At 38.4% G+C, this 27,971-nt stretch overlaps 1 protein-coding gene across 4 annotated transcripts; it reads left to right on the forward strand.

Annotated features, from left to right (window-relative positions):
* The first annotated feature begins 235 nt into the window (after positions 1 to 235).
* On the forward strand, positions 236 to 27,938 carry LOC124880119. Of its 4 annotated transcripts, none has more exons than XM_047385048.1 (22): positions 236 to 438; positions 558 to 760; positions 853 to 931; positions 1,004 to 1,089; positions 4,027 to 4,108; positions 4,198 to 4,283; positions 4,413 to 4,679; positions 4,965 to 5,037; positions 5,119 to 5,183; positions 6,699 to 6,869; positions 9,328 to 9,379; positions 9,470 to 9,534; positions 9,661 to 9,807; positions 9,934 to 10,023; positions 12,284 to 12,367; positions 22,442 to 22,514; positions 22,596 to 22,636; positions 22,721 to 22,813; positions 22,988 to 23,083; positions 23,238 to 23,319; positions 23,413 to 23,456; positions 23,585 to 27,938. In XM_047385048.1, exons 1-22 carry the CDS (start codon positions 237 to 239, stop codon positions 23,624 to 23,626), a joined length of 2,223 nt encoding a protein of 740 aa, XP_047241004.1. In that variant the 5' UTR covers position 236; the 3' UTR covers positions 23,627 to 27,938. The 4 variants fall into 4 exon arrangements, with proteins under 4 accessions (XP_047241004.1, XP_047241007.1, XP_047241006.1 ...); XM_047385051.1 differs by having other exon boundaries at positions 23,416 to 23,456; XM_047385050.1 differs by having other exon boundaries at positions 23,241 to 23,319.
* Positions 27,939 to 27,971: the final 33 nt, after the last annotated feature.

The raw sequence follows: 27,971 nt of genomic DNA on the forward strand, positions 1-27,971 counted from the left end.
TATGTCTTCACGACTCTGAGGTTGCTTCCTTCTTATGCTTGCCTAACTCATAATTTAGATTTAAACTTGGGTAACTAAACCAAAACGTTGGTGTCAGTTATACCACACAGCTACTTATGACTGAATGGCATTTTTATATGCCATTAATCAAAGTGTCTGTTCTTGTTTGTAGGTGTTCCTTGTAGTAACACCTTTGTATTTTTTTGTAACTTGTCTTCTCAAGACAGATGGCAGAAATGAGCCTTCAGGTTTGCTACAGCTGTGGCTGGTCCAAAGTGACGACCTATCAGGGCTTGAGGGTCCACCAGGGCAAAATGCGATGCACACCGAGGGGTATGAGTATCACAGAGCCTCAACAGCAGTATATGTGGGGATTTGCTGCACAGAAAAGCGATGAAATCAGCTACAATCTGCACGTCCAGGCGACTGACAAAACTGGTGGCTGTTCAAACTGATTATATGTTTTAATATAATTTCTAAATCCATGATCAGAAGGCATAATTAATAAGAATAGATCATTTAACAATAGATGTATGACTTGCCTCTTTGCTATTCAGACATGAGCCTCCAGGTGTGTCATTGTGGCTGGACTAAAATGACGAGTTATCACGGGCTGAGAACCCACCAGGGGATGATGCACTGCACACCAAAGGGACTGAGGATTCCAAAGGAAGAACAGAATGCCTGGAAGGATTACTGGCAACTGCAAGTGGATGATATAAAACGTCCTGTAGCAAAGAAAGTCAATATGAAGCAGGAGGTATGAAAATGATAACTGAAAAATAGTCTCAGTTTAGTTAGAAAAATATTCGAATAAGCACCCAAATTAAACTTTCTTACTTAACTTTACAGAACTCCCCAGAAACACCAAGGATAAGAAACTTAAGCAACCCTGCAGCCGCAGTAACGGTCAAAAAAGAGAATAAGTCAGGTATGTGTGACAGTCAAATTGGGTCTAAATGGGATTTTGCAATTAAATCCGAATGTTTCTTCTTCACAACAGCTTCTTTACTTCCTCCACCATCCTCTCAAAGAGCAACAAGGTCAAAGTTGCGCCATCAATTGGAGGAGCGTGCCACACTTTCAAAGGTAAAGACCTAATATTATAAACATTTATGATTCATTAGCAGTCAAAAATGCTAAAGTTATGTAAGGCCACGGATCATCTGTAGGGAACATTCTGCACATTGTAGATCTATATTCTTGTTTAGACACAAGTTTAGTTCTCCTACTATTGCTTCAAGTTAGTAAAACCCTTTTATGTACCTGTTACGAAATGGTTAGCCTATTGGTTTTAATGATTATCACGATAATATAAGTTGTAATAAAATTACCATTAAAACTATATTTAATGACCAAAGTTTTACGAATAACGAGTTTTTGGATGGTCAATCAAAGACATCGTCCCCGACGGGAGCAAACGATGCGAGCAGAAGGCACTGGTAGTAAGGGAGAGAGATTTAAACCATCAAAGAGCAAAAAATGTCAAATATAGCTGAAGTTTGGACTTTAAAATTGCACAAGTGAGTCTTTTTGAAGTTGTTTTGTCCTCACTATGACAAAAGCAAACTACTGTAGCTGCTTTCTCGTCCAGCTACTGCTAGGTGCCTAGCAGCTAATGCTAAGTAAATAAAAATGTAGCTGGATGTTTGCACTCTTCAGAATGTACTGGCTGGTAACCAGTTAAGAAAATTTATAGATTTACTGGACCACCAGCACTGCATCTGATTGCAATCAACAGTAGTCTAAACAATAACACCAGGCGTTATGCCTTTATTTATAGCGTCAGTACGGCAAACCTTTACAATGAGAATTTTATTTATGTACGTAGCGATCTGAGCTTCAAATAGAATAAAGCTAAATACTTGCTTAGCATATATAAAGAGTGTACAGTTAGGTTTAGTTAGGAAACCGATACTCTGATGCTGTTTCTAAGAATGAAAGCTTCAAAGACACAGACATCATTTGAATAGTAAAAGACTTTACAAATCTTTACTGGGTTTTACCTAATTTATGATGAGTAAGGTAGATGCAGCACTGTTGTAACACTTAAAAAAGTCTATTCAGATTCAGAATACACTTTTCCTCCCCATCGCTGTCTGACAGGGGAGATAACGTTGAGATAAGAGAAATAATAATGATTTTGATGAGATGTATTATTATTTCGATAAATTGACACATAAGAGTCATGACCAAGATTTACAATTAAATACAAGTTTCTTTCAGCAAAAGATATTTAGAAAATTCAAGAATTAAATTCAACTTTAGTCACAAATAAGTCGATGCATTTAAAGTCATTGTCAGCTAAAACAGTAGGTTAAGAAGGATTTATTTGTACTTTTTTTAATCAAATCTACACAGTGGTAGTAGACTGAAGCTAATTTAGGAATGAATTTGGTGAATTTAGAAGAAGCTTTTTCACACAGAATACTATCGCTTCTTTTCCAGTCTGCTCTTTACAGAGAAACACTGGGAGCTAATACCAGCTGGTTAATGTGTCAAGCTATTAGCTCAGTTAGCTAGCCTGCAGTCTCCTGCTTACCACCCCTCATGCTCTAGAGTAATGACTTTCCAACTGTATTTTCAAAAAAAGCATTAACTACATAACAGTAATGAGCCACACTTCTTTAGTTTGGACGCCATGACAGTCTAAACAGCAGTTGTCTTTCTTGGAAACGAGTAAAATCATTAGGAGTGACCGTGAGTTAGCCGGAACAGGTAATGGAGGGGCACTTTGTGTGTGGATTAGGATGTGTGTCAAAAACACATGTTTTAAATGGCAAAATGGACTAAACTTATCTAGCGCTTTTCCAGTCATACACACCACTCAAAGCGTTTACACTAGAGCCACATTCACCCAATTTCTCTCACAACCCTCTTGTATTATAATAAGCTCAGTAAACAACTTGAGGTTAAGTGCCGTGCCCAGGGGCACATCGACATTTAGCAGGGGGAAGCTGGAATCAAACCCTCAACTTTTGGATGGCAAGACCACTACTCTCCCCATTGAGCCACATTCGACTCCATCGCATTAATTAAGTTTTGAGCTGGATGTTGAAAACGCTCCTCACCATATATGGAAAATCACAAAGCTGTAGGTCCAAACCAATGTCGCTAGCAGAGTAAGATAATGGAGGGGTTGTGATTTTTTTATTACCAACTTAAAAAAAAAAAGGTTCTTTAGTTTGCTTGCTAGTTTGTTTAGTAGGAAACGTTTGGCAAAAAACTTTTGCTGCTGAGTTTTGCAGGAACATAGTGTAAATATACACGAACCAATCATTGTCTGTCACATCTGATGCTGAAGAAGCCCCACTCTGTGTTGACTCCAGATTTAGCCTAGATATGGTCCACAAATCAGCGTTACACAGACAAACATGATGCGACCACACTTGTAGAGGTAAATAATGCGTAATTTTACCCTCAAAACAAAGATTATAAAGGATGAAAAAAAAAGCAGTGCAGTGCTCCTACCTGGCCTGGCTGAAGGCTATGCTAACCTGTAAATTAATTCAAAATTGCTTCCTTCAGTCTTATTATAATACATGATCACAATAATCATTCTCAGACTTTAGGAATCCCCTGTAAGTTACACCGCTGCTCTAGATGACTCAACTATATTGTTCACATTAACATGCTTCAGTAAAATGATCAATTAAAATAAAAAGGATGTTTCTCAGCTAAGTTACCCCATGACAGGTGGACAATGATGGCCCAAGCTGAAATGGATAGTCTCACACTGAACAGAGATTCTTTAAAACACAATTGTGAACCATTTATACTGTTTGTGAAAACACAAAAAAAGAAGAATTTCACTTTTTTAGTATTTCAACAACCCTAAAATTGCAGAGTCATAAAACCTGGGATTCATAAGCTAGTGAAACCTGGACTGAATTACTCCTCACTGAGATCTTTAAATATCTTTTCTTGCTCTCCTAAGCTGCATTTACTGTTACACCTCTACACTGTTATTACAGTTTCAGTTATCTACTTTAAAACATTTTGTATGTTTTCACTGATTGTCTTTAGAATCCGAAGGACTACTGGAGCACTGTCGGCTGTAAAAACGATGCAACCGCAACCTCTAGAATCAAGGAGGAGCCCATATCACGTATGGTTAAATCAAATTCTGCTTTTTAATAACTATAGAGAATAAAAAATACATTTAATCGTAAAATTTTATTCCTCTTTCATTTGCAGCTCAAAATGTGTCAATTCGAAGATACCTAGATGACCACAAAGTAACACCAATCAAGGAGTTGGAGGATTCATCGCTTTATTTGCAGGTGGAGCAAGTTTGCTGGAAATGTGTGAACCAGTTGAATGCTAATTCTTTGCTACATTTTGGAAATTCTTAAATGCATTGTTCTTCCGGCAGCAATATTTTTATCATTTGAATAATTTACGTCTTTTAGATGAATCATTGGCTCAAAGAGAATCCCACTGTAGTAGTTGCCAAACAAGCCGCCCAACCAGAGGAGCAATACAGATCTGTCATCGAGCACCCAACAACTCCACCTGCAGCCCCACACGAGGCGGAAGATCCACTGTTGACACCAACATCAGAGCAGGAAACGCCAAAATCTCAGCTGCTCACAGAAATTCAAGATTGTTTAGAAAAATCTATAAAGAAGAGAGAGGAAAAGATGAGAAACATCAGGCCATCAGAGTCTGCTGTTGAGGTAAAAATCATTAAGCTATTTTGCTGTTTCTTGTTTGTCCCAATAATTTCATCCAACATTAAACCAGACAGAAGATGCAATAAAACAAACTTATTCAAACTTTAATTTATGTCAATGCAATTCAGGTTTATGATGATTATCAGTTTTTACTCAGGATTTTATGGCAGTGAAACAACTATTTAAAAAACCCCCCACCTAGTAGAAGTTGGCTCCATTTGGTATTAAACAAATAGAAATGTAAACTTGGTGTGCAACATCATCTAACTGTGCATATTTATGAGTCAGAATGTGGCCGAGTCATTTAGGATGTCCACCGACTCAATAATACCAACTGAATCTATGGAGAAGAACCAGCCCTGTATGTATAAAATGATTTATATAAAAGCAAATGGACCAAAGAGTCCAGAAAATGAAGCAAACTGACGGACTTTTCTTACAGCTTTTCCAACCCAACAACGCTCACTCAAGAAACCCAAAGAAAGAAAAGCAGCAGCTGCTGGCCTGGTAAACCATCACCTTTGTAACATTTAAGATTTATATTATATACAGTTTTGATCAAAATAATAGGAGTCTGATATCACTAAGTAGATCAGTCACTGGTTTTAAAATAAGTTCTATTTATACATGGCAAAAAAAATGTACCAGTAGGTGTAGTAAAGCAAAAGAAAACCAACATAACCAACATGATAAAAGCAGTGTGGAGTTCAATAAATGAAGTTATTCTTTCTGTGAAAGAACAGGTTGTTCTTCTTTGAAGACGACGCCATCTTGTTATTAAGTAATAAATAAGTAAAATGGGTCATTCTAAGCATCGTTTAGAATAACAGTGTAATTTAGTTATAAAGTCGATCGGAGAGCAGAAAACATATAAAGGAGTGTGAAAAATGACTGGCTGCTCAGATAAACGTGATCTCAGAAGCTTTAAAATGAAACCAAGACCATGAAGGCATGGATTAAAATGGCGAACTACTATTGCAGTTGATCAAATAATTGATACAATGACAAATATTCAGCCAATGATTAGCGGCAGAATGATCAGAGGGTCTACAGATAACTACAGTGACAATTTAAAAAAACACCAATGTAAAACCAAGCTGCTGGCAAGAAGGCCCCAAAAATCCTATTATTCAAAACAAAACGATTACATGATGAGGTTACATTTTCCAAAACACATTTATTGGCTGAAAGTCAAGTGGGGTGACAGTTTTTTAGACTGATGAATGCAACATGTTTCTCTTTTGGTCTGCAACCAGTTTCTTAGATGACCAACAAACACTGAATCTAAGCCACAGTACACAGCAAAGCATGGCAGCTTAGGCATCAAAATATGTGAATGATTCTCGTACCATGGTGTCAGGTCTATTTATGCCATACCAGGAATCAGGGTTCAGATTAAATGCATCAAAATACTTAAAGATGTCATGTTGCCTTATGATGAAATGCGCTTGAAATGGATGAATCAACTTGGTTTCAGACCAACAAGACTAATGTTATAAATTGACAAGTCCAAACCCAGACCTTCATCCAATAGAAGGCTTGCAGGGTGGCAATCAACATGCTGTTTCCGAGGAAAATCTAAGAAATCTGGAGGAACTGTGGAATGTTGTCCACCATGCTGGTGCTAGAAGATGGTCAACTCCATACATCACAGATGTGAAGAAGTTCTCAGAAAGACGTTTTGCAACTAAATATTAGTTCAGTGATTCATTGGGTGAAGCATTTCTGAGTTCATACAATTATCGTTTGAGTTTGTGAAGAAAAATTACAGGCAGTGTTATTTTCTGAGCAGCTTTTTATTCCTTCTTCCTCACTTCCTTTCATTGGTAAAAAACTAAACTAATTGTTCATGTTCAGATTTGGGATATAATGTTGCAGTGTTCCTAAATGCATCTAAATGTAAGCAAATAAAACCTATTATAAAGATGCTGAGCCTTACTCATAAACACACCGCTACCGTGTTTTCAATAATCCCTCATCCTGTTTTCATTAACAATAAATCTGTTAATCTGCCTCTTTTAGATAAACCAATCAGTCAGCAAACATCCAACACCTCAACCTCCTGTCCCACCTAAGAGGAACAACTTACAGTTATTCACTGGAACAGCAGAGAAAGCTGAAAGATCTTCAGCCACCAACGGTGGAGAAATATTACAGTCAAAGGAAGACAGCGAGAATGCAGAACGGGTGCAGGTTCAGTATTTGTGCTTTTTTTGTCTCATATCCATGAAAAAAAAAGTATCTTAGATGTAAAATCACAACTAAGCAGGTAATAATATTGGCAAACTTAACCTCTGCTTATGTACTATGCAATGAGGTTTACAAATCGTAAAAGGATAGTATGGATTTTTTTTGTAGTGGAGTTCTCTTAGGAGGATATGAGCAGCAGGAGCAGTTCCCTACCTGTAGAAGGTAACTCGCTGTGTCTCTTTGCTTTGATGAAACAGATTCATTTACTGGTTAATGAACAGTCAAAAAGGAAAAAGTGAACTTCTTACATGTTAAAACAACTCAAATCATACAGACTTTATAGCATTTAAAGCAAATATGTCACGATGTGATTTGAGGTAGGACCCAAATGCAAGATTGAGTGGAGTTGATGAAAATGTTTAATGGAAAAATAAACATACAGCTGACCAGGCACAGGAACTCAGACAGGTGAAAAACATGAGCCACAAGAATATCCAGGCAAAACACATGGAAGAACTCAGGACCAGACTAGGGCAAAAACACAGGGTAGGTAACAAGGTGCAAACGGAAGGAACCAGTGAGGCAGAATGACAAAACTAAAGGAAACCAGATCTAAAGGAAATGTAACTAAACACATGAAACACCAGAATCCAGAAAGTAACAAAAACTAAACAGGAGATCTAATGAACCTGAATAAACAAAAAACACCTGGCTAAGAAAAGGAAACAAACTAAAACCAGACAGATCCTGACAAAACAGTAACAAACAAACGGCATCAGGAGGACCAAGGAATGCAGCTGACAGGTCAGGGACAAAGATGTGGGGAACTTTGAGGCAGAGTTAGGCTATAAAAAAGTAATCCGAGCTTTGAAGGTCTCACAGTGCTTTGTTCAGTCCATCATCTAAAAAAACTCAGGTGGAAGAATCTGTAAATAGGGAACTGTTAGTCGTGCCCTCCAAAAAACTTGTGTTTATTGAAAGGTGGGCGGAAGAAAGCCATTGTTGGGAACAAGCAACACTAAGGCATGATGTGGCAGCATCACGCTGTGAGGGTGCTTTTTTCTTCAGCAAGGAAGGGGAAGCTGGTCTAAGTTGAAAAGAAGACGGACGAAGCTAAATATAGGGTAACTCTGGAAAAAAAATCTGTCGGATGTAGTAGAAGATCTGTATGGAGGAGTGGTCCAAAATCCCTGCTGCAGTGTCTGCAAACCTCGTCAAGAACTACAGGAAATGTCTGATTTCTGGAATTGCAAACAAAGGTTTCTGTAACAAATATTACATTTTGTTTTTCTAAAGCATCAACTACTTATGTCATGCATTTGCTTAAAAATCACAAAATGTGATTTTCTGGATTTTTGTTTTAGATTCTGTCTCACAGTTGAAGAGTAGCTATGATAAAAATGAAAGACTTCTACATGCTTTCCAAGAGGGAAAACCTGCAAAAACGGCAGCGTATTAAACACTTGTTCTCCCCACTGTAGAAAGAACAATGGCAATTCCATCAAATGTATTATAGAAAAAAATTAAGGCCATTGGCCTTTTCCACGTCCCTCTCAATAACCTTATCATTCTTTCTTGGATAACTAGTGATATTCCCCATTCTTCTTCACACTTCTCTGGTATTGGTCCACTGCAACTTACTCTCCACCTTTCTTTTATAGTCCGTTTTCGTCTGCTTCAGTCTCTTCTCCAGGTCATGTTGGACACACCTCAGCTTCCCCCTCCTTAAATACCTGCTTTTTCTGATGGAGGAGTTCCTTAATGTTATGGGTGTTTCATGGCTTATTATTTGAAAAGCACAGCTGTAACTGGTTTCACAGCATCCCTGCAGAAGTTGATGGAACTCACAATGATGACAACTCTCTTCTCCATGTCCTCAGCTGTGTTGTTTTTCAGTGAGTCCAGCAGTACGCTCTCATCTGTACGTTCAAAACGGTCTTTTAAAGACCCACTGGTCTCTCATCCATTTTCTGATGGAACAGGTTACAGGCAGTGTCTGTGGGTTGGAAGAAAACCAGACTGTGATCTTATTTGCTGGGCATAGCAGATGTAAATCAGAGCTTGCATGAGCGTCTTTTGCATTTGTATAAAACAGATCAAATGCCCTTTTTCCCATTGTGGGACAGTGCACATACTGAACAAACCTTGTCAGCTTAGAGGTAAAGTCTCTTGTTAACATCATAAGTGCATTGGAATGCTGGGTGGTAGGATGTAAACAGTATTGGCGACCAATGTACGAAAGTTACATTGTACAATTTGGGCCAAAAGTTCAATATCCTGGCAAACGATCTTATCTGTGGCCATAATTTGTCCAGGATGACAGGATGACCTTTGTGTTTCTCTGTCCACTCGTACAGTGGTTTTCTGCTCCATATACTTTTTACATGTGTTTACTGCTTTTCCATATCACCTTCACAGCACTTCAATAGCACCTCATAACTGTTTATGTTTTATGTGTCAGAATGTGGGGGCATCACCAAAAGTCAGCTCACGACTGGAGAAGAACACGTCATGTATGTAGAACATGATTGTTCATTCGGCACCAGAAAAAGGTTTACAGCCTAGAAAATAAAAATCAGAATGACTCTCATCTTTACATGCAGCTTTTGCAACTCCTCCCCACTTATTAAAGAAACCCATGGACACAAAAGCAGGAGCTGCTGAGCAGGTAAACCATCACCTTCTATATACGCTCTTACTTTTGCAACACTTGTATTCTTTTCAGACCTCCATTTCCTTGCCTTTTATTATTTGTGTTTGTGTTTATTATGATATATATTTGACATCTTTTCAGGTGAGCGGCAGGGTGTTGGAACGCCCAGCAGCACCTCCAGCGGTGCCGCCGAAGAGGAACTCACGTACATTCAGAGTGAAGCAACTGAGAGGGCGAGAACTTCCTAATGACTTGCAGGGAGCAAATAACATGAACAGGGAACTGAAGGTACAGAGCAGTATACTCCTGCTGCTTGTGACAGTTTTTCTTTGGTTGCTTTGAAGGCTATGGGACTTTTTATGTTAAAGTTGTCTCCTCAGCCCTGACTCTCACTGAGCGTTTTACTTATTTCAGGTGAAAGAACTGGTGCGGATGTTTTCTGTCTCTGCAGTCCAACAGAAAACAGCCGGACCCAAGGAGAAACCCGGATCAGAACACCCACAGGTACAACCATAATTCCAATGAAGCTGGGCTGTAGTGTAAAACGTCACTAAAAACAGAAAACAATGATTTCCAAATCCTGTTGAACCTATATGCAATTGAATTCATTACAAAGTTAAGATATTTGATGTGCAAACTGATAAATGATTGTTTTTTTGCAAATATTCACTCCTTTTTAATTTGATGATTGCAACACGTTCCAAAAAAATCTGGGACAGTGTCATGTTTTTACCACTGTGTTACATCACCTTTTTCAATAAGAGTTAGGGAACTGAGGACTAATTGTTGAAGCTTTGTAGGTGGAATTCGTTCCCATTTTTGCTTGATGTACAAATTCAGTGTGTCAACAGTCCAGGGTCTCTGTTGTCATATTCTGTGCTTCATAATGTGCCACATTTTCAACGGGAAACAGGTCTGGACTGCAAGCAGGCAGGCCAGTCTATTACCTGCACTTTTTTACTACAAAGCTACGCTGTTGTAACACCAGCAGAATGTGGCTTGATATTGTCTAAGCAGGGATGTCCCTGAAAAAGACATTGCTTGGGTGACAGCAAAACCTGTCAGTACCTTTCAGCATTAATGGTGCCTTCACAGATGGTCATGTTACCCATGCCATGGGCACTAACACACCCCCCATACATGCTGGCTTTTGAACTTTGCGCTGATAGCAATCCAGATAGTCCTTTTCCTTTTTGGGCCGGAGGACATAAAATCCATGATTTCCAAAAACAATTTGAAATGTGGACTCATCAGACCAAAGCACACTTTTCCTCTTTGTGTCAGTCCATCTCAGATGAGCTCAGGCACCAGAGCAGCTGGCGGTGTTTCTGGGTGTTGTTGATATATGGCTTTTGCTTTGCATGGAAGAGTTTTATCTTGTAAATGTAGCGACGAACTGTGTGAACTGACAGTGGTTTTCTGAAGTGCTCCTGAGCTCACATGGTGATATCCGCTACAGAATGATGTTGGTTTTTAATGCAGTGCCTCCTGAGGGATCGAAGGTCGCAAGCATTCAATGTTGATTTTCATCCTTGCTGCTTATGTGCAGATTTCTCCAGATTCTCTGAATCTTTTGATGATATTATTGACTGTAGATGATGAAATCTATGAATCCCTTGTAGTTGTACATTGAGAAATCTTCTTAAAGTGGAACTAAACTCAATGTAAAATCATAACCCCACCCCTTGACAAATTTTGAAAGTGTGCAGTGGGAGGTGAGGATGAGCGGAGAGGGTAAAGTGGGGGAGTGGTCAGGAGGATGAGGAAGAGTGGCAGCTTGTTTAATTTGACATTGAAACATGGAAAGTGAGCAGAACGACACTGGTTGTTTCACCACGAATAGATTTTTTGAGGTGGAGGATTTTTCACCCTTCCTTGCCACAGGAGGTTGAGGGAGGCTCTATGGAGCCTTATCTATGGAGCCTTATCAGTTCGAGCCGCTGGCTCAAGACGCTGACTCAGCATTACCCGAAGCAGGCAGTGGCGAGGCAGTGGAGGACAGAATGGGTCCAGTTTCTGAGTGGTAAAGTGACGGCAGGACAGTCATTGGTAACATGGGCTGACGTTCAAAGCAGTAACAACCTTTCAGAAAGTTTATATTTATATGTAGATTTATATTATCTCAAGTAAAGCACGTAATCAAAGGTATAAAACATTATGATTAAGACTCACATTCCCAACTCCTGACTCGCTACGGGGGGAGTGTCTGAGTGAGATGGTTTTATATATGAACGCGAGCGCTGTGACGTAGACATGTATAAAGCTGTACCGTTTCAACCAATAGGAAAATTCAACTGCAGTAGCCACCATTCAATCCAAACAGGGCAGCACTAAGACGGTTTTAGGATAAATATTACAGAAATAAACAGGTTTACATAAAAATTTAAATATTGCACAAAAATTGCATTTCTCAACTTTTGTAGTCTTTTGTTGCCCCTGTCCCAGCATTTTTGGAATGTGCTACAAGCATCAAATTCAGAATGAATAAATATTTTATTTTAAAAACAATACTGTTTATCAGTTTGAGCATATAATATCTTGTCTTTGTATTCAATTGCATATAGGTTGAACAAAATTTGGAAATAATTTTTTCCGTTTATATTTACGTTTTACACAACATCCCAACTTCATCAGAATTGGAGTTGTAGTAGGTTTGTTTTATTTCTTATTTTTATTGTTTGAATGTGGGTTTGTAAGTGCAAAACAGTTATGATCTGCTTCTTATTATTTGTTGGATTGTACTTGGATGCATTGAATCTTTCAGGTGAAGCTTCTCGCTCAAAGACATTCCACCTTCCCTGCCCAGGAGACACGGGTCCGACCAACAGTGGAAGACAGGGAGGAGCAGGTATATATGTCATGCTTCTGTTGGCATTATGCTAATATTCATATCATTTTGATTTGGATTTCCTTTTTAAAGGACTACTACATGATTACTGAATATACAAGCTTATTTGTTCAAACTCAAACTGTTTTAATTTAACAATTAAACGTAACAAATATTGGTAAAAAACAATATAAAATTTTTATCAAACTCTGAACCAGGGATTTCCAAAGTGCAGCATGGGGGCCATTTGGAGCTCTTTGACACAATTCAAGTATGGCCTAAATTTGGTTTGCCAATTCAGGTGGTAGATGCAGGCGATTAGGGTGCAATTTTGACTGATGCAAGGCCTTTCAAAGAAGATAAATAAATTACAATCTCCTTAGAATGGAAGATTTAAGGCACAACACAATGTATTAATCTTTTATCAACCATGTATTTTGCTTTTAGTTTAATTTATAATTAATAGAATCACAAACATCTGCTGACGTTTACTGACAGGTGCTGACTTTGTACCTCTTTATTAAAAAAATCCAATAATGAAACATATCCTGTTCTTACACACACAAATATAATCTAGCCAAAGATAATCAACCAAAAAAAAGTTTGATTTTGTATACTGTTTTTTTTTTTTCCTTTTTAACTGGGCAAACCTGCAAGACCCTATTTATGTTTTAATCTCCGATCATTTACTGATTCCTTTTCTACAGAAACAATTTTACTTGTTTTGTTAAAATCTATGTTTAGTTTATTGTTGAGCAGGTAATAAGGAAAATAATTTAAATAATGTAAAGGTTTTTGTATTTTTAATAAAAATAATAATCAAAGCTTTTGTTTTTCATGAACAAGAGAACATTTTTTATTTTTCTGTAGATTCACGGCCAATCAGGAAAATCAGATAATTTTGATTATTGACCATTTGGTTGGTGCATCATTAGCAAAGATAGTCGTGGTTTTTCATTCAATTCAATTCAGTTCAGTTTATTTATATAGCGCCAATTCATAGCACATGTTGTCTCAAGGCACTTCACAAAAGTCAGGTTCATACATTCCAATTAATCCTAACAATTGAACAGTGCAGTCGGAGTTAGCTTTTTATTCAAATTGGATAAAAAGTTTTTCTGTCTAAGGAAACCCAGCAGATTGCATCCAGTCAGTGACTTGCAGCATTCCCTCCTCCTGGATGAGCATGTAGAGACAGTGGACAGTCACTGGCGTTGACTTTACAGCAATCCCTCATACTGAGCATGCATGTAGCGACAGTGGAGAGGAAAAACTCCCTTTTAACAGGAAGAAACCTCCAGCAGAACCAGGCTCAGTCTGAGAGGCCATCTGCCACGACCGACTGGGGGTTTGAGAGAAGAGAGCAGAGACACAAAAATAACACAGAAGCACTGATCCAGGAGTACTTTCTATGGGAAGGAAAAGTAAATGTTAGTGGATGTAGCTCCTTTAGTCGTTTCACCTAGAAAGAAATAACAGACAAACTCTGAGCCAGTTTTCAAGGTTAGAGTCTGAAAGACAGTACATAGAGTATGTTACAGTTAAGCTCAGTCAATCGCCATGTCTAGGAGAGAGAAAGGGTTAAAAACTAAAAGACGGGGCTATGTGGATCATTGGTAGAGGGTGAGCATTAAGTTGTTGCCAGCAGAAGCTCGGACGATTCCCCTCTCCAGAAAGGTGTCACAGGTAGACACAGAGACAGGCCAGGTGTAGCTTCTAGGAAGAGAATAGAGAGAACAAGGTTCAAAGCTGAAATAACAGCAAATAATGCAAAATTGGAGAGTAGTGTGAGAATGTAGCGAAGAGGGTGAAAGTGGTCATTATGTCCTCCAGCAGCCTAAGCCTATAGCAGCATAACTACACAGATAGTTTCAGTTCAGATTATTTAGTTAAACGCCGCTTATTTACAACAATGTCGTCTCAAGGCACCTCACAAAGGGTCCCACTGATGGTCATTGTTATACTAAAAACCACAAGGATTGGGATACCTCTCTCTGTGAGACTGATCACAACCATCGGAAAAGAGAAGGGGTCACACAGTTAGCAGAAATGGAGGGTGTGTTTGCAACTCAACCATAACTGAGCCGGTTTAGGCTAAACCTGACTCCCCCTTACTCCAACCAACAGGGAGGGAGGAAGGCTCCCTCCCTGATAAACTAAGCCACTCTAACTATAAGCTTTATCAAAAAGGAAAGTTTTAAGCCTAGTCTTAAAAGTAGACAGGGTGTCTGCCTCACGGACTAAAGCTGGGAGCTGGTTCCACAGGAGAGGAGCCTGATAACTAAAGGATCTGCCTCCCATTCTACTTCTAGAGACTCTAGGAACCACCAGTAAACCTGCAGTCTGAGAACGAAGTGCTCTGTTAGGAACATATGGAACAATCAGATATCTGATGTATGATGGAGCTAGATCATTAAGGGCTTTATATGTGAGGAGGAGAATTTTAAATTCTATTCTGGATTTAACAGGGAGCCAATGAAGGGAAGCTAAAGTAGGTGAAATATAATGTCTCATTTTAATTTTCATCAGAACTCTTGCTGCAGCATTTTGAATCAGCTGAAGGCTTTTAACTACATTTTGTGGACATCCTGATAGTAACGAATTACAATAGTCCAGCCTTGAAGTAACAAATGCATGGACTAGTTTTTCAGCGTCACTCCTGGATAGGATATTTCTAATTTTGGCAATGTTCCAGAGGTGAAAGAAGGAAATCCTAGAAACCTGTTTAATATAGGATTTAAATGACATGTCCTGGTCAAAAATAACAGCAAGGTTTTTTACTTTATTACTGGAGGTCAATTTAATGCCATCCAGGTTAAGTGATTGACTAAGCAGTTTCTTTTTTAAAGACTCCGGTCCAAAGACGACAACTTCTGTCTTGTCTGAATTTAGAAGCAAAAAATTTAAAGTCATCCAAGTTTTTATATCTTCAAGACATGCTTGTAGTCTATCTAACTGGTTGGGCTCATCAGGATTTATGGATAAGTAAAACTGAGTATCATCAGCGTAACAGTGAAAATGTCTCCCATGCTGCCTGATAATTTGACCTATTGGAAGCATATATATAGCAAAGAGAATTGGCCCAAGTACTGAACCCTGTGGTACTCCACAATTAACCCTGGAGTTTAAAGATGATGATTCATGTTTCCTTAGAGCTGATTAACAGTTCTAGTATTTGTGTGTGTAGACTATTTACTGTTTGCATAATGTTTCAGTTCCAAGCCAAAAAAAATCAACTACAACGCCACTGAATGGGACATCAAATCCAAAATGGCTGCCATAAGTGGTACACTACATGTTAATGAACATGTTCATGACTGAATGCGTTAAATGGGTCTATTCTTGTATTGCTGTTTGAAGTTAGCTTGGTCGCTGTATGAACCATCAGCATATCCTACTATTCTAGAGCCTCAAGAAGTCTTTTTTTCCCCCCCACATTCTGTTTTATACTATTTGATTTTCTGAGCTTCAATTCAATTCAGTTTTATTTATATAGTGCCATTTCAAAACACATGACGTCTCAAGGCAATTCACTAAGTCAATTCAGTCGAATCATACAGATTTCAGGTCAGGTACATACATTCTAATTAATCCTAACTATCGAACTGTGCAGTCAGATTCAGTTTATTATTCATATTGGATAAAACGTTTTCTAACTAAAGAAACCCAGCAGATTGCATCCAGTCAGTGATTTGTAGCATTCACTCCTCCCGGATGAGCATGTAGAGACAGTGGACAGTCACTGGCGTTGACTTTGCAGCAATCCCTCATACTGAGTATGCATGTAGCGACAGTGGACAGGAAAAACTCCCTTTTAACAGGAAGAAACCTCCAGCAGAACCAGGCTCAGTATGAGCGGCCATTTGCCACAACCGACTGGGGGTTTGAGAGAACAGTGCAGAGACACAAAGAGAATACAGAAGCACTGGTCCAGGAGTACTTTCTATGGGAAGGAAAAGTAAAATGTTATGATGTACCCCCTTTAGAGGCTTCATCTAGGAAGAAAAAATTAGATAAACTCTGAACCAATTTTCAAGTTTAGAGTGTGAGAGAGAGCACATACAGTTAGTCCAAGCATTGGGGGGGTGAAGTTCTCTGCCTAATTGTTTATTTATTGAATCATTTACTTTTGTAAAAGGAGTCGGGCTAATTTTGTGTTCTTGTTTTAGAAATTCATTCTAATGCTTTTACTGTGATTTACCTAACTTCTCTGTTTTCTTTGTATTTACTCTGCAGTTTTTCTGTTCCACATCAGTTCAGCAACTAATAAAAAGCTTAATTTTACTTCATATTTTTTCTAACACGGACCCAAATACAAACATTTTTAAAGCACCTTCATATTTATGAATTCTTCATCGTGGTGTTTCAAAAACTTCCCAAAAATTTGACTTGGTTTTAATTTTTTATTAGTAGTTTAAGTGAAGGATGAAGATTAACAGTCTATAACTGATGAAAAAACATTTGGCTGATGCAGATAATGACACATTTTGTGATATTTAGAAAAAACTTTCTGCTCAGTCCATCCAACTAAAGTTGTACTTAAACTCAGAGAAACTGTTTACTGTGGCTCGAATAAATGTGCTTTTTTTCTCATCTATTAAAATTACTTTTTAAACTTTTACTCTCTCACTCTCTCCCACATATGAGGCTCCGTTGTCATAATTTCTTACATTTCTAGAAAGAAAACTGCGTTAAAACTGATTTTCTTAGGTTTTAGTGGAATGGTGACCCCATAAAAACACATTTATCTATTTTAATTATGCTGTGAGCTATCCCAACATTTCATTAAAATATGTTCCTTCTTTCATGAACCTTTTGACTGAAGATCAGATTTTTTTCACATCATGATACAGATCCAGCTACAGGTACAGATCCAGCTAGAAGATAGAGAGAGTTCTACTGTTTTCTATCAGGGCCAGGGCATTTAACTTTACCCGTAGCTCAGGTGAAAGTCCCTCATCATGACCCTGATGATGCTCATTAGTGAACCTCCACCTCATGTCTTGCTGGTGAATCAGTGATTAGTGCTAGCTTACAATTAGCCCATTCTGAGCCAGCTCTCAGGTTTAACCCTAACTTCAGTCTGGGTTGAGCCGCTCTGCTTCCACCTATTCCTGGGCGAACACACCCACCAGACTCCCACTCTCTGGTTGGCTCCATGGCGGCTCTGAAATGAGCCGTCCCCCCTATTGTAGTTATGTTTGATGCGTTCAATGTAAATTTTCGGGTGATTAATGAGGCAGGCCGATGCTCCTGGACCGAGAGGGCAAATTGCCAGTCCGCCGGAGCCAGTGCACATACAGGTCCTTCTCAAAATATTAGCATATTGTGATAAAGTTCATTATTTTCCATAATGTCATGATGAAAATTTAACATTCATATATTTTAGATTCATTGCACACTAACTGAAATATTTCAGGTCTTTTATTGTCTTAATACGGATGATTTTGGCATACAGCTCATGAAAACCCAAAATTCCTATCTCACAAAATTAGCATATTTCATCCGACCAATAAAAGAAAAGTGTTTTTAATACAAAAAACGTCAACCTTCAAATAATCATGTACAGTTATGCTCTCAATACTTGGTCGAGAATCCTTTTGCAGAAATGACTGCTTCAATGCGGCGTGGCATGGAGGCAATCAGCCTGTGGCACTGCTGAGGTCTTATGGAGGCCCAGGATGCTTCAATAGCGGCCTTTAGCTCATCCACAGTGTTGGGTCTTGAGTCTCTCAATGTTCTCTTCACAATATCCCACAGATTCTCTATGGGGTTCAGGTCAGGAGAGTTGGCAGGCCAATTGAGCACAGTGATACCATGGTCAGTAAACCAATTTACCAGTGGTTTTGGCACTGTGAGCAGGTGCCAGGTTGTGCTGAAAAATGAAATCTTCATCTCCATACAGCTTTTCAGCAGATGGAAGCATGAAGTGCTCCAAAATCTCCTGATAGCTAGCTGCATTGACCCTGCCCTTGATAAAACACAGTGGACCAACACCAGCAGCTGACACGGCAGCCCAGACCATCACTGACTGTGGGTACTTGACACTGGACTTCTGGCATTTTGGCATTTCCTTCTCCCCAGTCTTCCTCCATACTCTGGCACCTTGATTTCCGAATGACATGCAGAATTTGCTTTCATCCGAAAAAAGTACTTTGGACCACTGAGCAACAGTCCAATGCTGCTTCTCTGTAGCCCAGGTCAGGCGCTTCTGCCGCTGTTTCTGGTTCAAAACTGGCTTGACCTGGGGAATGCGGCACCTGTAGCCCATTTCCTGCACACGCCTGTGCACGGTGGCTCTGGATGTTTCTACTCCAGACTCAGTCCACTGCTTCCGCAGGTCCCCCAAGGTCTGGAATCGGCCCTTCTCCACAATCTTCCTCAGGGTCCGGTCACCTCTTCTCGTTGTGCAGCGTTTTCTGCCACACTTTTTCCTTCCCACAGACTTCCCACTGAGGTGCCTTGATACAGCACTCTGGGAACAGCCTATTCATTCAGAAATTTATTTCTGTGTCTTACCCTCTTGCTTGAGGGTGTCAATAGTGGCCTTCTGGACAGCAGTCAGGTTGGCAGTCTTACCCATGATTGGGGTTTTGAGTGATGAACCAGGCTGGGAGTTTTAAAGGCCTCAGGAATCTTTTGCAGGTGTTTAGAGTTAACTCGTTGATTCAGATGATTAGGTTCATAGCTCGTTTAGAGACCCTTTTAATGATATGCTAATTTTGTGAGATAGGAATTTTGGGTTTTCATGAGCTGTATGCCAAAATCATCCGTATTAAGACAATAAAAGACCTGGAATATTTCAGTTAGTGTGCAATGAATCTAAAATATATGAATGTTAAATTTTCATCATGACATTATGGAAAATAATGAACTTTATCACAATATGCTAATATTTTGAGAAGGACCTGTAGTTGCGGTATCACGTGTGCTCAAATAACCACTTTATGTCTTCTTTTCATTTAGACTCATTGTCAGGTTAGGTGGAGCAGGCAGTGATTACATGGAACGCAATATAAACTAACCGGATTGTTTTTAATACAAATGTAAAGTCTGTCATTTTGGGGCTTAATGCATTTTTTGAACAGCCATGAACTCCTAAATGACTTCTTTCATGACATTCGGTGCTGTTCTGAAAACATCTGGAGAAAACTAACTTAACAATACATATACATTTACCCCATTTTTATTTTCACTCTTTTTACAAGGCGCTGTTGCCGACCAACAATGAAACATCGTTGTCTGTTCCCTTTTTTGAGAGTACAACCACTCTCACGAGTGACTGAATCAAAAGTCCAACAAACAGTGAATGTTTGGTGGAGAATGCAAGTTTTGGGGGCAACTGTACTAAAAAGAAACCTAGGATTATTCTTATTCTCTTCTATAGTGATGAGAAATAAGCAGTTATAGCTTGGCAAAGTGTCTTTTTATACAACAGTAGACTATTTTTCCAGATTAAGTTGGAATCGTCTAGGTGTGTAGAGCACCATTTTCTCTCCAATTTTCTAACATTGTGTTTTAAAGTACGCAGCTCTGAATTAAACCGGGGAGCCAGTCTTTTTCTATCTTTTTCAAGGAGGCTGCATTGTCTAATGCACCACGCAATGTGGAAGTAACACTATGAACAAGAAAATCAATTTGTGAAGGGGAAGAAAAAATTATTGTCCTCCACTGTGTTTTTTTGTGATAATGAGGAAATTAAAACTGGAACAGATTCTTTAAAGGTTGTTACGGCATTGTCTAATAATGATCTACTATAATGACATTTTCTTTCAGGTGTGGAGAACTTGGTTAAATTAAACTCAAAGGTTATTAGAAAATGGTCAGACAGGACAGGGTTATGAGAAAATATTATGTCTTTACACTCAATGCCATATGTCAGCACAAGGTCCACAGAATGAAGACAAATGTTGGTAGGTTTGCTGATGTTTTGAGCAATGCCAATTGAGTCTAAGATAGAATTAGAGGCTCTATTTATTTGTCTATCACTTTCAGTGTCAACATGAATGTTAAAATCCCCCACTATAATAACCTTGTCTGTGTTTAACTCTAAATCAGATAAAAAGTCTAAAAACTGATCTAAAATTGGAGAGTAAGGGCCTGGTGGACGGTACAAAAGAACAAACAGAAGTGATTTTAGTGCTTTTCAATTTGGATGAGGAAAACTAAGGATTAAATATTCAAAAGAGTTGTAGCTATTAATTGGTCTGGGACAAATTAATAAATCAGAGTGAAAGATGGTTGCTACTCCTCCTCCTCACCCAGTATGTTGACGTATGTGAATATTTAAATAATTATTAGGAGTTGACTCATTTATAGTGACGTAATCCTCTTGCTGCAGCCAGTTTTCTGTGAGACAAAATAAATCCACCTCATTGTCACAAATCAAGTAATTGACTAGCAAAGTCTTTGAAGAGAGATATTTTATGTTCAATAAGCCACATTTAATTTTTTTATTTTTATTTTCAGTCTGAGTTGTGTTTATTTTTATGAGGTTTTCATTATTTCTTCCTTTTTGATAATTTTTTTATCTATTCAGGTTTGGACTTTTGGCGAGACACTGTCTTAATAGGGTAATGGGTGGGTAGCAGTACAGAAGTTGCAGAGAGGAGTGTTACGGCCCTGCTTCCTGGTCTGAACCCTGGGTTGTCAGAGTTTTGGAGAACTAATAAATTCGGCCAGATTCCTAGAAAGAAGAGCTGCTCCATCCAAAGTGGGATGGATGTCGTCTCTCTGGATCAGATCAGGTTTTCCCCAAAATGTTTGCCAATTATCAATGTAGCCCATGTCACTTTCTGGACACCACCTAGACAGCCAGCAGTTGAATGACAGCATGCGGCTAAACATGTCATCAGATCAGGGAGGGGATCAGAGAAAATTACTGATTCCGACATTGTTTTGGCAAACTTACACACCGAAGCAGCACTAACTTTGGTGACCTCCGGTTGGCGTAACCACATGTCACTACCGCCAGCGTGAATAACAATCTTACTGTATTTACGCTTATCCTTACCCAGTTTCAGGTAAGATTTGATGTTGCCCGTTCTGGCCCCTGGCAGACATTTGCCTATGGTCGCTGGTGTCTGTAGTGCCATGTTTCTGACTATGGAGTTCCCAATTACCAGAGTCGGCTTCTCAGTGGGTGTGTCGCGGAGCTGGGCCTCTAATTCCAAATCTACAAAAATGCTACATTTATTACATGTACCACTATCACTAAAGGAGGCAGAGAAGTAACTGAACATCTGACACAGAGAGCAGGAGAGAGGAGACTCAGAGAGAGAAACAGTAGAACAGGTAGCCGTTGTGGAGCTAAAGCTAACGCTAAGCTAGTGACCCTTTACCACTACGAGAAAAACCGTGTAGGACATGGGTTTTAATGTGCTCATGTATTAGAACAAGACAGAGATATCACCCTAAAGAGAAATCAGATCAAATTGAGAGAGCCTCAACACACCAAACAATCCACCGAGTGCAACAGTGAAAACAGGAAGTGACGAATACGCCTTACCACGCTTCATGTGTTCCAAAGTATGTTTTAAGTAAACAAATATCTAATTATTTGAGTTTTTTTATAAAACATTTCAACCGTTCAATTGGAAAAATAAAACCACAATTTAATGGAATTAATTCAATAGTTAAATAGCAGCTTATGTATTTTATTATGAAAGTAAAGAAACAGTCTTTTAAGAAATAAAACTCTAAGAACATGAACTTCAGAAATTCACACCACATTTCATCAGTATTACATGGTCAACAGGACTGTGACTCAAAAATAATTTACCATCCCAACTGTGATGTACGGCAGGGGTAGCATCATGTTGTGGGTTGTTTTGATGCAGGAGGAACAGGTACACTTTACAAAATACGTAGCGTCATGAAGAAAGAACATTATGTCGAAATACTGAAGCAACATCTTAAAACATAAGCCAGGAAGTTGAAGCCTGGGGACAAAAGTGTCTTCCAAATGGACAATGAACCCTGAACTCAGTCCTACAAAAGGTTTTCACCTCATTATTCTGCTCAGTGTAGATAACTTCTATGCTAAATATTAAAACATTATTTACCAAAATAAACATTTTCTTTCATTTATGACAGATTGCTACAGATATAACAGCTGATTTAACACCAACAGCAGCAGAAAGGTCACAGACGGAGGCTCTATCACCATGTATGTATCAGTGTTGTTCATCACAGGATGATTTCTAAATTATTAACAAAATGAAGCTGTCGTTGTTGCTGTTTTTTGCAGCGGTTGAAGCAGCCGAGCCTGACATCTCCACCAGCATGAAGGTACTGCAGGTTCTTCGTTGAATGTCTTGTGGAGGGAAACTAACTTCCACATGCATATTTCACCTGCAGTGAAATGTATTCCAGGTGAAGGAACTAGCTCAGATGTTTTCGGTGGAGGAAACAGCAGCCTGGCCTAAGGCGAAACACGGACAAGGAAGCAGACACATCACATCACAGGTACTTCATCTCACGTAACCAGCTGAGAAGGAGAGTTTGTTCTTTTTTTCTACAAATGGCTTTCCTGCTTTTACCTGTTACTGCATTATAGTTTATATTTGTTATGTTCTAGCTGTGTTACCTTTTGCTCCATCATTCTTTACGGTATTTACTTAGATGCTGAATATCTTATAGGTGAAGTTTAGGGCTCAAAGATTTCTACAAACTACATCCCAGGAAACAAAAGTTCAACTAAAGGAGGAGGATCATGGCCGAGTGAAACTGGCACAGGTACAGGGTTTTATATTGATCTCAGTCAGAGATACTTTAAATTTCTTTGCTTCTGCATAAAGTCTGGTAGATTTATTTTTACAAGATATGTAACAAAACGTCTGTTCTAGAGGTCAACCAATATTATCAGTTGATATTTGACTTTTTCTACCAGAAGTCACCAGACTCTACAAATACTCCGACCAACATGAAAACTGCAACATCAAAGGCCAGCATGCATCAGGAAGGCAGAAGCTGTATGTATAATTCTGCTAAATAGTCATTCATTTTCAAAAATGTGTTTCTATATTTAAGTTTTATCGCTATAATGTACTGACTTTTGGCTGCAGCAGATGAAGGCTCCCAGCTTATAGGTTTCTCCACCGGTCCAAAGGTATGACATCACTTTAGCCTACTTTAACCGAACTTTAGACTCTGTTAAAATCCTTTTACATCTGTCCTGTGTACAATAATGGTTTATGGTGCCATCACAAGTTTGGCTTATTGTCTGATGTATTTCAGGTGAAGGACCTGGCTCGGATGTTTTCAACTAAGATCATATAGGCATAAAATGTCCAACTAAAGGAGAGACAAGAAAAGGAGGAAAAGGATGTCTGCAAGCATTACTGTAAAACGATCTGAAATAAAGGGAAAAACTATATGGAAATTTGAAGTGGAACAGAAAGCAGAGAGTATGTTTCCTACTCAGGCATCCAATATAAAATATTTCTAAAGTGTATATACAAAGGCTGGGTTTTACTTAAACAGCTTCGTAGTTTTGGACAGAATGGAAATCTTTGGGAAAGGGGAAAAATTTTGTGCAGCTTGAGATTTTATTATGCATTCAGGTCATATTCTACTGAAAATGCCAAAAAACTTTACTATTACTGGTAAAGGACATGGACAAAGCTCATGATTTTATGAAAGCCCTCTATGTAAAAAAAAAACTCTTCTTGAGGAAAATCATGAAGTAGCATTAAGGGCATGATCAGAGTCATTTAAGGTGATATTGAGCCGAATTCATTAAAATTAAAGAAAAGAATATGCCATTTACGTCTTGAAACTCAGAAGCTTTAAAAATCACTAGCATAACAATCTGCAATTCATTAATATTACACTTAACTCTCTAATGATGTTCTGAATACTGCAGAGTCGGTTTTTCTTGACAGCAACATATATTTTTTGTTAACTGGAGTTTCTGCAGGTTAGCCATAATATTCAGCTAAAACAAGCAACACCTGTTTCTGAAGATATGTCCAAGTTGACACATATCGTGGCACTCTTTAAGAAACTCACGTCCTGCTCCTGCTGATCATGTTTTCATGATGAACGTAAAGTAAACATGCTAATGTTTACTTAATGCTTCGATATGCCTCATTTATAATCTAGCTTGTAACATACTTTATTGCAGTTTATGTTAATTCCCTGTGGGACAAAAGATACTGAAAAAGTTATCCTGTCACGTAAATTTAGAGCTTTCATTTGAGCATCGTAAAATTTAATAAAGAGTGTTTCAGCTGCTCTCTGCACAGCTTTTACTCCTGTTTGTTATGGAAACAATATTTTTCAGTTTATGTAGGGCCTGATCTTCAAAAGGTTTGCGTGTAAAAAACTGCATGCAAACCGCTTTGCGTCAGCAAAGCTGATCTACAAACAAGGTGGTAATTGTGCAAAATCAGCAGAACTGCAGATGCAAACGTTTTAGCGTGTTTGCCTTCATGAATATGCAAAACATATGACAATGACCCAAAAGTGCAAATTCATGGGAGGAGGATATGCAAATGCAATATCTTACCACCCTCAATGCCATTTTAAATCCTGAAATGGTTTGCGGGCGCAGGTGCTAACTGGGACTCTAAAATGTCTGCTGTCACTTTGGCCAGAAGGAGGCATAGACAGAATGACAGACGACAGAATTAGAGAATCTTCTGTACATATGCCAACAGATTTGGGTTGTCAAAAATAAAAATATTAAAAATAGATGAGAGTAGAGGATTCTATGAAGGATTATCTAAGCTCTGGTTTGGAGTCAATCACAAACAAAAGCCAGGTAGTAAAACTTGCAACACTTCATTCAACATCATTCAAGCATAACATTGCTGTCAGAGATCCTCTGCTGAACGCGCACAAACATGATCATGGCAAAATGCACACAGAATTGATCAAGCGCGCACAGCCTGTAATTGCACATCATGCAAAAGACCCACTGCGCTTTGATGTTGATAATATAATTAATAGTAAAGAACTAGACATCATAAGGCAGATTGAATCCTTCATTTGCAAACTGGATGCTGAAATCACTTCTTAGCAGATGAAAACTCATCGTTTTAAGGCAGCTTTTCCATGTGTTGACAAAGACAGTGTATGCTTTAACTTTGTCACTAAACAATACACATGCATTATTGACAGTAACGTTATGTCATTGCTGGGCAATTGGAGCTGGATCGGTTTGATTACGTTGTTTAAATGTGAACATATGCAAGGGGAGAGTTTTGTTTATGCAGTTAAAAATTACTTTGTGTCACCAAAAAACTATTTAAACAGTCAAACACGTTGTATATGGTTAGAATATTGGCAAAATAAGCAAAATGAATTTAGTAAAAATCATTACAAAATAATTTATTTTTACGTACATGTTCGACTTTTTTGGAGGACAATTATGTGACGCTATGTTTAAAATTAGGAAATCTATAACACACAGATTGCCTATTTTTATTTTGCTGATATTACATTCAGACTTAAATATTGTGCCTGTTTATGATGACCTCCAAGCTCTTCAAACATTTACTCCAAAAAAAACAACAAAACCCGATGATTCTCTGAAAATAATTAAAAGATCAATGGAGACAAATCAATGAACAGGCATTTTTGTCTTTTATATTGTTAATATTGATTGGCCAACTTGTTGCGAGTTTTGTCGAGCAAGAAAAGAGAAATAATCTCGTCAGGGCAGATGGCAAACCTGCTGTGAGCAACACAACAAAAGTTACCTAACTTCAACAGTCCAGAAAAGCAAGGGCCAAACGGAACAGAAGGAAAAAATCAGTAACTGGATCATTTATAATGATGCAGCGTAACGATCCCTGCATATTTCTAGCAACAGAGCAGAGGATCTGTTTGCTTTTCCTTTTGTTCAAACCAGCAGCAGACGCAATTTCCTCATTTAAATAGGGCGGTCTGCACCTGTTTTGCACTTGTTATCCATTGCAACACGCCCACTTATTGCACGTGCAATTTATTCATAGTACACGCAAATTGGCACCTGCTATTTAGGATGTTTGAAGATCAGACTCATAGTGTTTTGAAACATACCAACGGTTGCATGTGTAAATCAGCAGGTAGTAGAGATGCAATACTGGATACTGTAATATTGAACTCGTTAAGTCTGAGCACATATGTAGTCAAAATTTACATCATATTAACAGTCATTACTCTGAAACTAGCAAAAATTCCCAGATGCTTTTATCTTGGTGCAGCTGACATCTTCAGGCTGAGCAGCTCTCCTTGCACCAACTGCCAGTGGGAGCTGAAGGTTAGCAACCAGACTGGTTGTTGTCAGGGCATGTCAAACCGCAAAGGGAAGCTCACAGGGTGGGGGGGGGACTGGCTTCCATTTGATTCCTAATGCAAACAATATGCCGTTTCCAGAGTGTTTAAGTTTCCTTTTCCTTTGAAAGAGAAACCATAGAGAGTGGGAGTGTTGGATTTAGCCTGGTTATGATCTGATCCCCGGTACCTAACAGTGTTCATAAGTGACTAGTCTGGTGAGAGCTGTGCTTATGATTAGTTTTTTTTTTTTTTTTTTTGTCTCTTTTGTCTTTTCTGACCAAATTAGAGGCCTTTAAGAACATCAGGGTGGATGGTGAAGAACAGTACTTTGTATTAATGTTTAGATCATTGTGAATGTTACAAGTTTTTATAGATATTTATTTTACTATGGTAAAGATTATATAATGTTTTTGATGGTTATTCATACCACTTGAACTGTTTAGCATTTTTTCCCCTTCCAACCACAAACTTATATAAAGCAGTGCATCGCTGTGCAGTGGAAGTAAAATGATACATTGTTTCTAAAACATCTCTTTCTAGAAAATGTTTTAGCTTCAGTTACAGCTCTGAGTCTTTTAGGGTATTTCTCCACCAGATTTCCACATCAAGAAACTGAAGGTTCTGATGCTGCCTCCACTGATGATCTCTTGGCTGCTTGTCTTGTTCATGCTCTCCTCCAGCTGTCAGTGTAGGTGGACAGCCATGTTTTGGTAGATTTGCAGGTATTAATTCTCCTTCCATCTTCAGATGATGGATTGGACTGTGCATTTTGGAATGTTCAAAACGTGGGACTTTTTTTTATAACCTAAAACTGCTTTAATCGTTTACATAAATGAATCCCTGAGCTGTCTGCTGTGTATCTTGATCTAAATTATGCTGTTTTATCCTCTAACAAACCTACACAGAACAGCTGTATTTATACAGTGAATACATTACACATAGATGTACTCAATTAACAATAGACTAGATTTGATTTAGGGGCCCCAGAGTAAACAGGGTTGAATGCAGCTGCAGATTTAATATATATTGTGCAAATAAAACTAAAATTAAAAAGTCACTCTTTTCAGATTTGTAATAAATTAGAAAACCCCATATCATTTCTCTTCCAGTTACAGTTATGTACTGATTGGTGTTGGTCTATTACATAACATCCTAATAACATACATTAAAGCATGTGGTTGTAATGTTTACAAGGTAAAAATCAAAATGTTACATGTTTGCTTTTAACCTTTTTTTTTTTACCAATGATGTCTCTGTAACCATGACAACAGTTTTTTCCTATATTTTGTCAAACTTAAATTGATGGAATAAACAATTTCTAAAACAACTCTCATTCACCGTTTTTGTTTCAGTACTTCAT

This window comes from Girardinichthys multiradiatus, chromosome 14 (assembly GCF_021462225.1).
Source record: "Girardinichthys multiradiatus isolate DD_20200921_A chromosome 14, DD_fGirMul_XY1, whole genome shotgun sequence".
In the NCBI taxonomy this organism is placed as follows: domain Eukaryota; kingdom Metazoa; phylum Chordata; class Actinopteri; order Cyprinodontiformes; family Goodeidae; genus Girardinichthys; species Girardinichthys multiradiatus.

Coding starts and splice junctions, on each gene's coding strand:
- LOC124880119 (XM_047385048.1), top strand. CDS start 237: ATGAGCCTTCAGGTTTGCTACAGCTGTGGCTGGTCCAAAGTGACGACC. Junction 22,814..22,987: donor GCAGACACATCACATCACAG/GTACTTCATCTC, acceptor AATATCTTATAG/GTGAAGTTTAGGGCTCAAAG. Junction 23,320..23,412: donor GCATCAGGAAGGCAGAAGCT/GTATGTATAATT, acceptor TTTTGGCTGCAG/CAGATGAAGGCTCCCAGCTT.